Here is a 14,353-nt window from a genome sequence, read left to right as displayed (position 1 = left end):
ACCACCAAATTAATATTTTCCTTTATCAGTGATTACTTATTTAATCAGATCCAATAAATATTAATTAAGAATAAACAAGTTATTTGGGAGAAAAGGACTTCTGCTGGTCCACTTGCCTTAGTAAAAAAAATCTAACAACCAACAATCGCATGAGCAAATAACCCCCTGAGGCAGAGGGCAAAATTCCTGTTTCTTTACATTAACCTCAGGGTTCAGGTTCAGTACAAAGTTTAGATTCAATGAGAAAACTGCTTTCAATTAAAATAACTCATGGAACAAGTCAGCTTTCAAAGAAAGCAAAGAGCATTCTCACACGTTTTACTTGACGCTAGTAGCAGGTAGGGCTGAGAATCTTTAGGAATTTGGCAAATCAATTTGATGACAATTCAGCAACTAAGATGCAATTATAAATCCACTCAAATAACTTTGAGAAGAGGTTCACCTTTTTCTGTGTGAAAGGGGGGCCTCTAGCTTCACTAGCCTCATGTGCTTCTGGTTAAGGCCGTTGTTTTACTTCAACCTGTCCAAACCTGTCATGTTGTTCCCCTTGGTTGGTTTTTTTCAAAGGATCTTTTCAAATTCAGACATCCTGCATAAGGCATGGACCTTCTCAGAAGCAGGATGTGCGAAAGTATCCTTGTGCCTTTGATACTGACGAGAAACCGTTTTGGGTGCCGCAGTAAGTCGATCACAGTTCCACCTTCTGGGTTCCTCAAAATTGGGTCACAAATGAACATTGAGATGATCCAGTTTTGACGTTTGATAATCAAGTCAGAATCATCCATGTCCTCAATCGGAGGCATCGAGAACTCGTTTATCTCACCCAACCCTGGTAGCAGCCTATAGAAACTATTTCCTCAGGTTTTATGATGACTAACCTGGACCACTATGTCAGTAATGTCAGGTGGAAGATTTGAATATGTTGTCTTAAACTGGAAATCCTTTTGTCATCCCTGTAATGTAAAGGTCCCAGTGTGAGCACAGCGAGCCCTAAAGGCCGTGGTGACTGAACTGAAATTAATAATGTCTAGACCTCTTAATTAGAAGACAGCCTCAAACAAAACAACCAAAAATAACAAATGAACACAAGAAAAAGGCCAAAATATTCTTGTTTTTATTTTTTTTTAAATATATAGTTTTTAAATAAGACTGAGCTTCATTTCAAATTAATTCATTTGGAACCTACTGGATAACCATGAAAACCAGTAGAAGAGGCCAGTTCTTTGGCAAATTTTCTGCGTTTTTATGTTTTAATTTTGGTACAAGCGTCATTGAAATGCATTAACGTCAGAAAGGCAACTAAGCAAAAAATGGCTTGGAGGTAGAGACTCTCTTTACTGTAGCCACTCTAAAGCTTTCACAAGGATAGCACAGGGCAGGGCGGGTCAGCGAGACAATCGATTCAGTCCAGGAGACAGCTGCTGCATTAAAAGACAAGCTTCTGCATTGCAGATGCCACATCTGTATACCATTACAGGAACCTACAGCACAGAGCGGACGGCATCATAATGGATGGCATTACACACACGCAAAGCAAAAACACAAAACAGGTGTCTAAACTTTGTGCAGTCGAAACAAGCGATCAAAAGGAGCATATCTGCACACACACACATACTCCATGTGCGCTCGTGCGATGACATCAGTCGCAGCTCATCTTCCATAAAAAGCTATAAGAGTTCTCCATATTGACCCTCCTGGGTCTGCTGCAGCTGACATATGAAAGGCGCGCTGAATAATTGATCACAGCCCTCCTGATTGGTCTGCAGGCTCGCATGATACATATGACCTACTGCGTGTGCCATCACCAGGCAGCGGACAACACCAGCAGCAGAAAATGAAATCATTCGCGACCTCGACGAGGCCCAAACGGGTTGAGTCCGTCACCTTAGGAGCAGAATCTCAATGAGATGCCTTAAAATGTTTAGCAACCCACAGATTAGAAACTGCACAATGGAGGATTAAACAAAAGAGCTCTGGCGACGAGATTTCCCTCAGTCAGACTGGATCGCACTGATCGGTTAAGGAACAGCAGTGGGGTCCTATTAGGATCCAACACAATCACAGATGTTTATTAGTGGTGAAGAACTATGGCAGGAACATAGCGGTGGTAATGTCTCAGACTAGGAAAAAAAGAAAACACAGCCTGCATCTATAAGTCCCCAGCAGTCATTCACATCCCCCTTATTCATTCACTTCATTATATTTGCTCTGCCTGACTTTTTTTTTTCAGACAAAAGCAAAGACTCAGAAGACATTTTCAAGAAATTCCTTTGTTTTGATATACTCCTCTTTAAACTGCTTGCTAAGAGCCATATATTCCGTTTCTTTGGGTTTGCAGACATAAGTGGTGGCCACAATAAAAAGGATGAGGAAAAACCCTTGAAATAAATTCAGATTTAATTGCTGTAGCATAATGTCTAACCATAAAATTAGGAAAAAAAATCTCAAACTAAGAAACTGCTTTAACATAAACACACCTGACTACTATATCTGGAACACCAACAAATCCTTTATAAGTGCAACTTAAACATTTTATGATTTCTGCTTCACTGTTTTAAGTTGATCAGAGTTCCAAGGAATGACAATTTGGCAATTAATTACTTTATTTTTCCAGTAGCGATAAATGACCTTGAGGCCCATTTTTTTTTTAGCCACAGACTGAATGAAGACCTTTGCTTATTTTTCCACCACCAACAATGGGTCAGTAGATTTCAGGGATGTACATTTCCAAGATCAAAGTTGGAATCATTAAAAGAAAAGCCTTTTTAGCTAGAACTTAGGTGGAAATTAAGGCCTGTTCACGGCAGGATTTTAGAATAGTCGGATGATTTTAAAAGCCTGAGAGACACTAAACATAAAGTTAAAACATCTTAGATAAAACAGGTTTGCTCGTACAGTGTGCGGTGTCAGGTTGGACAGCGAGCACAACCCACCGCACATGAACAAATTTCACTTAAGATCATTCAGATGTCAGACGGAAAATCTTGTGAATCCTCTCAAGATCAAAAGTAAGTTCATAGTAAATAAACATGAATGGTGGGGGAGAATAATGGCTATAAGTTGTGGACTGACGCTAGGATATCGGGCAAGACAAACCAACATGTTCAATATCCCCGATTTGAGGTTGGAGCCGTCCTCATGTTCTACTGAGTGGATCAGATCGTTCTTAACACACCAGATTATCTTAAGAGACATACTGAGATGCGCCTCTCGGAAGGGGGAGATCGGGGCAAAAACTGGGCTAAACATCATGCCATGTGAACCAGCCTTTAGGTGGGAAAGTGAAGATTCTCACCAGGCCAAACTTCTAAATCCAATATGGCCGCCTTGGAGTTAAAACTACATTAAAAACTGATAATTTGTACTTTTGGCTACTTGTTTTTCGTTAAACCGTCCATAAACACAGTAATATACAAGTTCTTATACAGAACATGTTACAATATTTAAGAGTAGACCAAGCGGAGAAAGACACAGGCTATTAGCTTATAATGCTAATAGCAGTTAGCCTGGTTAGTGTTCACATCAAACAATAAATTCTACTGGGCTTTTTTTAAACTCTGAACTTGGAAAAAGTTAGGGTAGATTTAATGTTTCTCCCAGATCCAAGTACTGACTCTCCTGCTCCCCCCCACAGCAATATTTGAACGGCATTATTGAAACGCAGCAATATATACATTTATTCAGTAGAGAAATGGCCACTGTATTACAGTGTGGTGGGTAGCTTGTTGTGCTTCTTTTTGGCTTGTTTTCATAGAGATGGTCCTTTGTTGTCCCTAGTGTGGGAGGAGTAGTGACCGGGTGGTTAGAGCAGCGTACTTGTGCTCTGAGAAGGTCAAAAGTACCCGGTTCAATCCCCGCAGACGTGCCCTGACCAAGACCCTTAGCCCCAGATTGCTCCCCGGGTGCTATAATAACTTCCCACTGCTCCCTAAGGGATGGATTAAAAGCAGAAGACACATTTCGTTGGAATGTACAATTCCAGTGACAAGATTTCTTCTTCTTCTTGTCTATCTCACAAAAACTGGCAACACTGATCATTAGCCACATGGCTATCGCTGCGCTACTCACATGTGATTATAAAACACTTTTTTATTTTGGAGGATTATGACATAGTGGTGCCAGCAAAAAAACACAAAGAAAACCTTTGTCTAAGGAGGCAAATAGGAGAAAACAAGAGTTGGATCAGGACAGAGCTCACAGAATAGTGGATTTGGTCAAGTTTAATGTTACTATTGTGAGTTTAGATAGCCAAACGTTTCCGCTCCCTGCACCTAGGAAAATTCCTAACTGTGCAGACAGTCCTGTGCGGAAAAACATGGCAGATGAGCAAGATGTCTATATTAATAAGGTTTGTAATTGTGATACGCTCAAAGACCATCGTGATCAACAAATTGTTAACAATCCCTGGACAGAAATCCCTGGACAGAAATCCCTGGACAGAAATCCCTGTTACGCTTGGAAAGTAAGAGGCTTTAAAATGTTGGGAACACCTGTGTTTCTACTTCTACATGTAGTGGGGTGTAGTATGTAGGCGTGGGAGCACAATGCTGCCCCCTAAAGTCTAGGAGAATAGTGCTACTTAGGAGGAAAAGCCACACGGAGCATAAATGCTGCGGACATTGTGTTCACACGTCTCCTCTCAGAGCGGAGTGTAAGCGCCTCAAGCATAAACCAGCCTTTAAGCATAGGAACCTGTAGCAACGTACCCTGCTGCTGTAGTTGATCACTAAAAAACATATTCTGTAATAAGTGTGCCACTGGTGATTTTACCAAGGTCTTTTTCTAAATGTGGAATTTCTTTTACGCGACCGAACAAAGGTATTCAAATTATACGATTTGTGTTTGCTGCGTTTAAGTGATTTGATTTGGTTTAAACTTTTTCACTCATTAACTGTGGTGCAAATAAATGCAACAGACACTGTAACTTCTGTGCGCTGCACTTAATTTACAATGAGGCTTCTTTTCCTGTTATTATAAAGCAATGAGAGACAAAGAGCAGAGAGAGCGAGCATGGCAATGACAAAGTCACGGCCATGACATGAATTCCTCAGATCCGCGCACACATGGTTTATTTTTAGACCTACAGCCGGTGATGGTATATAGATACAGTAGCAGCAGCAGCTGCTTTTGTTCCACGTAATCTAATCTACCTTTAGGGTTAAACAGTATCTGTGTAGATGTATGGAACCATGTATTTGTAATCAGCTGAAAGATCCCAATTGTGACTCTGCAATCTGTCTAAGCTCTTTCTTCTAATTGGTCCTGACCGCTAGACGAGTGACAACCAGGCCAGCAGGTGTATTTTTAGCCACTCATCTCCACAAACCAACAGAGTCGAGAGCTAAAAAGCAGGCAGGCTGGGGTTTAAACGTGCCTTGTGGTCTCTCCTGACTACATCTGATTACATTATGTAAAACAGCACATCCTGAGTTCAAAGAGCAGAGAAGCAGAGCAGCGGGAGTCTAGGAATGACTAATGGAAAAGACTGTGAGCGCTGTAACCAAGACATTAGTGTTTCCAAGTGGCAATAAAACACCAACTCACCTTCTGTAGACTGGTCGGATTCAGCTGGGTTTTGTCTATAATCTTCACCGCTACCTAAACAGAGAAAGAAGGACAGAAGAAGAAAAAGTGAATCAACAAGACTAAAGCAGATTCTGATTTTATTTATGCAAAAACAAATTCTGTTCCACATGGTATAAAGTGGCTCTATATTCTGTCTGCACACACAAAGAGCAGAAAACCTAGTTAGAAGAGAGACTGGTGCAGGTGAGCTTGTGCATGCACAGCGGTCAGGTCAGTGCCGTTGCACCTGACAGTGCAGCGATTGACTGCTGGCAGCGGGCTGATCCATCCGCCTCAATAATCGCCCCAAAGTGCACGGTGAAACAGACACGCTCTCCTCACTTTCCCAGAGCTCAGCAGCTTTTACAAAACCATGAGCTGAGCGATACTGCAGAGTCACCAGTGAGCCCACACAATATGCTGATAAGAGATTGACGGAGCACTCTCAACAATCCAATGTGATTACACTCAAATGCTTGTGAAATATATACAAGCCTATTTTCTGGAGAAAAAAAACAACTACTTAAAGTGTTTTGTTTGGGGGAGGGGGGTTTCCTCGCTCACAAAGACTCAAGAGTTTCTGAATTGTTAAGAATAGCAGCTGTTTTGTGGTCTAACCACAGACAATTAGGCCTTAATCCATTTTAGCCACATCTTAGGAGGCACTGGGATGCTTTGAAGATAATGTACAGAGCTGATCTGCTGGTTAATGCTGGATGGTTAGAAGCCCCAGAGAGGTGGATTGTCTTTGTTGTCCTTCCAAGTTTTTGCATTTGACAATTAAAAAAGTATAATCTCTATGAACAGATATGTGCAATTTAGACTACAGAAACTGTGTGTAAAGGGAACAACTTCATATAGTAACATTTCTGGATTTCTTGCCTTTTTTTATACCCTGATAAACAAATTATCAAATACATGTCTTCAAACAATGTTAAAATAAAACAGAGCTGTTTGGGCCTCAGGGGCCAGAGTTGTACATGTTTTGTCGTTACCATGATACCAGGTTCAATTAATGGAATTACAACCTGCGCTTACTATAAAGTTCTGCAGGACACTGACGATAATGCATCTAAATCAAGTGTTCAAGCCGGCAAAAAAAAAATCCAACACATGCAGGAGTCCAGGCTATGAGCACTGGAATTGGCAGAACTGATTCAAAAAGAGTAAAGACTGTAAAGATAAGATAAGATAAGATAAGATAAATTTTATTAATCTCACAGTGGAGAAATTCACGTGTCACATCGGCTCAATAATCAAAACAAGGTGCCAAAAGGAGGAAATGGTGCATTAGGTATATACAGTGCGTCCACATATATACAGTGGACCGAGAGAGAAAAAAAAAGAAATAAAGCAGAGATTTAAGATGACTTATGTACATTTAGGAGACTTATATACATATGGATTTTGCGTTGGTGCAAAGACTTGACGCAAGTAATTTAGCTAAGAAATTTAATAGGAGAGCAGGTTGCTAACTTTCATCAACCATATGCAGTCTAGGTTTAGACTGCATATGGCGACTGCTAAAATAAAGGTTTGTACTCCAAAGATAATTAACACAATCCACATATAACACTTCATCGTCCTGAACAGAATACCTGTGGTGAAACAGCACCACGCTGTACAGATGCCATTGTTCAATAGGGAGAGGAAAGGTCTCTACATGTTAATAGGAAGTCGTTCCTCCCCACCATCACCACATGCTTGCTCTGGGTGACGGTCGTTGCAAAGTCAAAGAGTCAATGAGATCTGCTAGGTTCAGATCAAATTTACCGATTGACATTTTAAAATGCTAACTGGCCATTTGACTATATTGAAAAAAGTAATGTAATTAGACCTTAATCTCACTATATAATCAGATTGTAGGGGAATTAATTGGATTGATATGAAATGGGAATGAACTGTATTCTACATAATTGACGTGAATTTGACCTGCTTATCTTGTAAAATGCTCAGATTTTGTGAACTGGCAATATATAAACACAATGCATACAAGTTAAGGCAAACATTCTTCATCCTTAACTAAAATACAAAACAAGACAGTGTTATTTCTTTGAGACATTAGCTGTTGTTATTTGGGGATGATTGTTCCCCTTTCAGGTCAGTCTCATAAATAAAAGCTTTTGAATTGTGGGACCATCTTCAAGATGTTCCGTGGAAGCACAATCGTGAGAAGACAAACTGCCTTTGGAGATACTATGACAGCTATAATTACAATTTATAATGACTTCGGCTCTGGCCTTCTGAGAGCATAATACGCATGCTTCAGTGGACGCAGACTGTATTGAGACTCCAAGCAGCACATTGAAGGGGAAAACCAGAGAGCAAAATGCTGAGTCATGGCACAGAGATTGCAGGTTATTCATCCCGAACAGGGTTTCCCCAAGACCAGCAGTACCGAGATTCAATTTCATCCAAAGCCTGAAGCAACACCCCATCGTGACTCCGACGTTGAGCTGCTGAAAGGAACACAGTCCTGCAGAGGCAGCAAGAGAGCCAAGACAACAGAAAGGCTCAGAGAGTGGAGAAACAAAAGTGTGCAGGTGGTGTCTATTTGTAGCTTGTCTTAGGTGGGCAGGTACTCTGAGACTTTCTGCTTCCTGCAAACACGGGCTCATGTTAAGAGTTTAAACGCTGCTCTATCTGCATGTTAAAATTATCCTCTCCGTCTCATTCTTTCATTCTGCGCGTTGCAGCAGACGTTGTCATCGTTAAACAATGTTGTGAAACAAACGCTTTTAAGCTCATTTGACAACGACGTGGATGGACGCAAAGTTTGCATTAATTGTGCGGCATGATCACGCTAATGGGTGAATAATTCATCTCAACAGCGACAGAAGGCCAATGTGCATCTCTGTTAATTATGCAGGGCGCTTGTAACTCAGCGGCCATATGCTCCTCGCCGTACGCCCGCCTCGTCATCGCGCACGCCTCTAAAACACGTGCAGATTTGTGCCGACGATGTGAAGGGGAAAATGTAGCCGTGACGCCACATAAGTGCCTGAAATGCTGTGCTACACTTTTATCCCTCTCCGAGCGCTTTCTGCACGAGCACTCGTACATGATTTAGGACGTAGTTACACAACGAAAAGAGCAGCATCACTGCTGCTAAAAAGAGACAGCAGTGTTTGAAATCAATATTAGCGCCGTGACACGCCAAATGTACAAGAAGCCGCATAATGTTTCTTACTCCCAGCTGTAGATCAAAGCAGATTATGAATAATGAATGCCTGCTTCTCCAGCAAATATGCTATTGACTTCAGCTTCTTCATATTGACGTGCGCTCCTTCAACTCTGCAGTGACACAGCTTTACCTTCTTCCTTGCAGTGCTCTGCTGGGTTAAGTTATTCTCTGTACTGTATGTGAGAAATGTGAGATCCTACAAACCAGAGATTTAAACATTTTTAAAAGAACCAAGCTACTGCCAACACCCTTAAATAACAACAACAAAAAAAAGCTTAAACAAGGGTCAAATGGAATGTCCGTTTTTCTTACTGTTGCTGTAGAACCATGAAACAAATGAATTTAAGACCATAAAGTAATTTAATAGAAGGGCAGAATATTTATTCAGTCTAAAGAAGTTTTTACGTGTTTAGTTTGGAATAAACTGAACATGCAAAGCAGCTAGTTAAGCCGGGAATCATGCTAAAGCTAACGGCTAACAGTTAGCTGACTTTCTGCTGGGGTAACAAGTCCTGGCAAAACATATGGAAACACAACTCCACCAAGTACGTTCAGTCAACTGTAGGAAAAAAAAAACATTACCTGCACAGGTCTAGTTACGCACACAAGTCTGGAGTTCAAACAGAGCGCTTAAAGACTTTAAAACAACCACAGCTGAAACAGAGTGCTGCAAATTATAAACATAAATTAAAAGAACAAGAATATATAAATATGGCATAGGAGCCATAAAAGATTAAACACGACAAACAACAATTAAAACCAACAAGGTCAAAAACTAAAGCCTTACTGGTGCTAGAAGCCAAAGAATAGGAGTTTTAGACGTGTTTTAAAGGTAAGCAGTGAAGCAGCCTCTCTGATGTGCAGGGGGAGGTTACTCCACAATAGAGGAGCAGCAGTAGAGAAAGCCCTGTCCCCTCTGAGCTTCCTCCCGGGCCTCGGTACCTGCAGGACCTGCTGTTCAGCCAATGGAAATGGAGATGCTCAGAGAGGTTCAACACTTAAAAACAAGAAGAATACTTTTAAAATGAGCTCTAAAATGCACAGGCAACTGGTGGCGTGAGGCCAGAATAGGGGTGATACGCCCTGTTTTTGGAGTACCGGTTAAAAGATGCGCATCTGCAGACCACAGAGAGCATTGACTGACTCACTCCACTTTGGTAGTTGATTTACACACAGGCAGCCATGTTGGAGGGTACCTGGATCACGGTTTCCAGTCCCAATTCAGAAAATTTCCCCCTTTTTCAACAACACGTATTTGCACAACGCCAAAACAGGCTGCCTCCGCTGCAGATTTCTGCTACATTTCCTTTTGTGTTCCCTGGTTTGGTAAAAGCAACGTGACGGAGCTGGTCATCTCTACATGTAGGACATGTTTCTCACAAATATTTATCATCCAGTAAATTAGGCCAATGCTTGAAACGTCTTTAAAATCAAATCAAGCTGTAGCTTAGTGAGTGATAAGTTAAGCACAAGTGGTGCTTATCATCTGTTGTGGAGAATCTGCTTCTTTCAGAGGGCGGTGTGCAGAGCAGATCTGTAAACACGATGCAAGTGAGTCACCTGAAAATTTTCTATCACCCGATCTCTAGAGACACAGAAGGAGAAAGAAGCTGCTGCTTCTGCCAGCTCAGAGCATCTTGCTGGTACATGGATGCTTCATAGCCAAGGAAACTGTCAAATGTCAAAGAAAACTGACAGATGGGGGGAGGGGGGGGGGAGCATAGGCCCAACAGAATCAAAATAATCTATCGGTGGCCCAGATTTATTTCAACATCAGTCGACTTTCCACCAAGAAACTTTTTTTAAATGTTGCAGCTTTGATACCCGTTCCATCAACCCACATTGTCCTCAGTTTTTCTTCTGTCTCCATCAAGATGTTCCTACCGCTTCCCATGAGCTTTAGCATCCAAGACACTAAAATCTATACACACGTGCGGGCATCGTAGGTAGTCAGTTCATCCATCTGGACAAATATATCATGTGAATGTGGAGTGAAAATACATCAAACTGGACATATAAGAGTCTAGATGTTGCTTTTAGACTGCAATGATGCACATGCTGAATGCAGCTCCTACTGTATAACAAAAACAACACAACAGTGTAGTTAACATCTGTTTCAAACAACTAAAACAAGCTAATATCCTTTAGTAATCCAACCGTTTTTCTATCAGCCGTTTGTAAGTGTTTAGTAAGGTATGCAGGCCAGAATCCTGGTAGGCCCGTGCTTCCATAACACTGCCTTCAGCTTTTATAGGTGCTGTTGTTTCCATCTATTCTCCCCCTACCTCTTGTCCATGTCTTTGCATTTTGATGAGCCAGCAAAGCCTTTCAGACACACAAACCGGAGCCTGACCTTCTCTGCCAGCACCGGGTATCACATACGCAATTTTCTTGTTTAACATTAGCATCAAAAGCCCCCGGGACGGATCAAACCGGTACCGTTAGACCTGAGGGAACAGTTGTGCTTTCAATACGCTGATAAAACCTCGTACTTTCGGAAAAATCTGAAGATTAAAGGAGGCAAATGGCAAAGACCCAGAGATGAGAGCACCTGTGAGGTACATCAGGGCTGTCAAGAGAGTGCTGTGGGTCGTGGAAGCAGGAGGTGTAATTACAAACACACACCAGCGCAGGTTGTCCATCACCCTGACAGGTCAGCAGGGTATGAGCCTGTTTTATGTGTGTGAGAGGACACAAGATCAACACCAAAATGGGTAAAACATGGTCAATAAAACAAAACAAACAATGAGAAAACCATTTCAATTGACAAAAACACACGTCTTGAGCACTTACTTAGATTTCTAACATTTTCTTAGACAATATTAACAATGATTAGCTTCTTTAACGTTCAATAGGAAACAATACCTGGCAGTATGTGGGGTCACCTTTATTTAAGCTTATGCAAAAGATGGAGAAACAGCAATGTGAACTTTGCATTATTTGCTGGTTGTGCTCAGACATATTTGCACTTGTTAACAGTATTGCAAATGGGATTTGCACATCAATATATTCTAGTTGAGAAAATATAATTAATCAATAACAGTTCTTCCCTAAACGAATTTTGTGTTAACTTTATGACTCTCAAACGTTAAATTTTCATTTCTCATTTTTATTCATTTAAGTTTGCACTGAAACAGAAATCATCTTAGGAACTAGACTTTTAATTTGACACCGTAAAACTATTGAATCCGATCATCACAGAAATATTGTGATAATTTTTTTTCTGTCTAGGTTAGGATTGGAAAAAATACGTCGTATTTTGAACATCTCGACATTAAGGCACAACTACTAATCTACCAAGTCATGGCCATCCACCTAAGCTAACAGGCTAGTAGATATTAATATTGAAACATTGCGGTATTTCTCGTTGAGGTGACTGCTATCACTAGTCAGTTGCGGTCAGCATAGCTTCGCCTGATGAAGTTGTACTAGATGCCCTAACCAGTCTCCTAAATTCCAGATTAGGGATTTAGGAGACTTTTTACAAGTTAGAACCAAAGTATAGCAATCCATCATGTGTGCATTTTGATCGCACAGGGATTTGTAATCTCAACGAAATTAGCATTACTATAAAATCACGGCGCACGCCATCAATCGCAACTGGGATTTCTTTAAAGTATCATTAAAATCTCATCCCGTCTTGTACTCATGAAGTCCATATTGTGTCTCGTCTAGTCTTGGGAGTTTTAAGAATCCGGGGTATACCCCAGCATATTGTTAGCCAGGCTAACAGACCAGCTAGCTAGGGGTCTTTCTGGACATCTTCAACCTCTTCCTGCAGCTCTCCATGGTTCCTGCCTGTGTGAAACCATCCTTTATCGTGCCTGTCCCCAAGAAACCAATCATCACCTGCCTCAGTGATTATAGTCCCATCACTCTGACCCCTATCATCATGAAGTGCTTCGACAGGATCCTCCTAAAGTACATCAAGGACGCCACCCCTGCTGGCCTGGACAGCCTGCAGTTTGCCTACAGGGAGAATTGCTCCACAGAGGATGCGGTCTCATTAGCACTGCACTTAGCTCTGACTAATCTGCAGCATCCCAACGCTTATGTTGGGATGCTATTTGTGGACTTCAGCTCGGCCTTCAACAACATGTTCCTAGACATGCTGGTTCTGAAGCTCCACAACCTGGGATTATCCACACCTCTCTGCTCCTGGATCAGTGACTTCTTCACCAACAGGTGGTGAGGACAGTGAAACACACATCTGCTCCACTGATCCCTAATACAGGAATGCCCCAGGGTTGTGTCCTCAGCCCTGGTCTCTTCACCCTTTTCACCCAGGACTGTTCTGATGTCCACCCCACAAACACAGCGGTGAAGTCTACAGACAAAACCGCTGTAGTGGGTCTCATCTCCAACAACGATGAGTGGTGTTCCAGGAACAGCCTGATCCTGAACACCAGTAAGACCAAGGAGGTAATAATAGACCACAGGAAGTCTAGGAGGACTGAACACGCTCCTCTCTGCATACAGGAGGAGGTGGTGGAGCATGTGGACAGCATTAGGTTCATGGGCATTCACATCACCTCCGACCTCTCCTGGACTGCAAACACCTCCCACCTGGTGAAGAAGGCCCAACAACGACTCTTCTTCCTCAGGAAACTCAAAACGACTAGACTTTCCACTAAACTGCTAAAATCTTCTACAGGCCTACCATAGAGAGTGTTTTATGTGTCAGCATAACTGTGTGGTATGGGAGCTGCACAGTACAGGAGAGGAAGGATTTAGCACTGGTGGTAAGAACTGCGCAGGGGATTATGGGATGCCATCTGCAGGATCTAGACTCAATTTAAGCAGAACGAGTCCAGAGAAGGGCCAGACACATCTCCACTGATCCCACCCACCTAGATAATGCACTGTTTGCCCCTCTCCCATCAGGTAAACGCTTCAGAAACCTCAAATCCAAAACAAATAAAGTTAGAAAAAGCTTCTTCCCAAGAGCTGTGAGGGCTATCGCCCCTGATGGTACAATTCTTTTAAATCACCCCACTGTTACTAGCCCGTCATGTTACAATTCACCTAAATGTTACTGCCTACTTACACACCATCATCTCAGTAAATCTATATGTATATTTCTGTAAGCCTAAATCATCATTGCACAATAAGCACCTTATTACCTCATTATCTGTTACCTGTGACTCATGAAAGACAACTAGTTCATACAAACTTTTGAATCATCCTTTACTTTTTAATCTCACTTGAATGCTAACAATGAAAAAAAATACTGTAACACATGTTCATTGCCTGTTTTTTCGCCTTCATTATGTGTACTCTGAGCCGGAGTGGCCAAAAAGAAATGGTGGTGACAATAAAGAATCTTTGAAACCCTGTGTGTTATTACATCCCTACAGGCCAGGTATGGAGATTAGTAACTGAAAAAGCAGCCATGAGGCCCATGGTAACTCTGGAGGAACTGCTGTCCACAGATCTAAGCTTTATTGAAGATTAGCAATAAGAAAGCCATTGTTCAAAGAAAAGCCGTGACAAGTCTAATTCAAAGATGGCCGCAAGACATGCAAGGAACTCAGTAAACATATCCTGGAAAGTGCATCTCCTCCAAACACACCATTCCACTGTGAAACATTAGGTGGTGGCAGC

The 14,353-nt window shown here is 41.7% G+C and overlaps 1 protein-coding gene across 5 annotated transcripts in view; it reads right to left on the bottom strand.

The window, feature by feature from the left end:
- The window catches only part of mark1 (MAP/microtubule affinity-regulating kinase 1), a 44,454-nt gene that overhangs the window by 23,507 nt on the left and 6,594 nt on the right, over positions 1-14,353 (bottom strand). For all 5 annotated transcript variants that reach the window (XM_021307531.2, XM_021307532.2, XM_021307533.2 and 2 more), the window contains exon 3: positions 5,545-5,598. In XM_021307531.2, coding sequence (XP_021163206.2) covers positions 5,545-5,598 — 54 coding nt within the window. The remainder of the gene's footprint in view (positions 1-5,544; positions 5,599-14,353) is intronic.

Source organism: Fundulus heteroclitus, chromosome 22 (assembly GCF_011125445.2).
Source record: "Fundulus heteroclitus isolate FHET01 chromosome 22, MU-UCD_Fhet_4.1, whole genome shotgun sequence".
Classification (NCBI taxonomy): Eukaryota; Metazoa; Chordata; class Actinopteri; order Cyprinodontiformes; family Fundulidae; genus Fundulus; species Fundulus heteroclitus.
The sequence above is the reverse complement of the archived record's forward strand: the minus strand, read 5'-3'. Positions and strand labels throughout refer to the sequence as shown.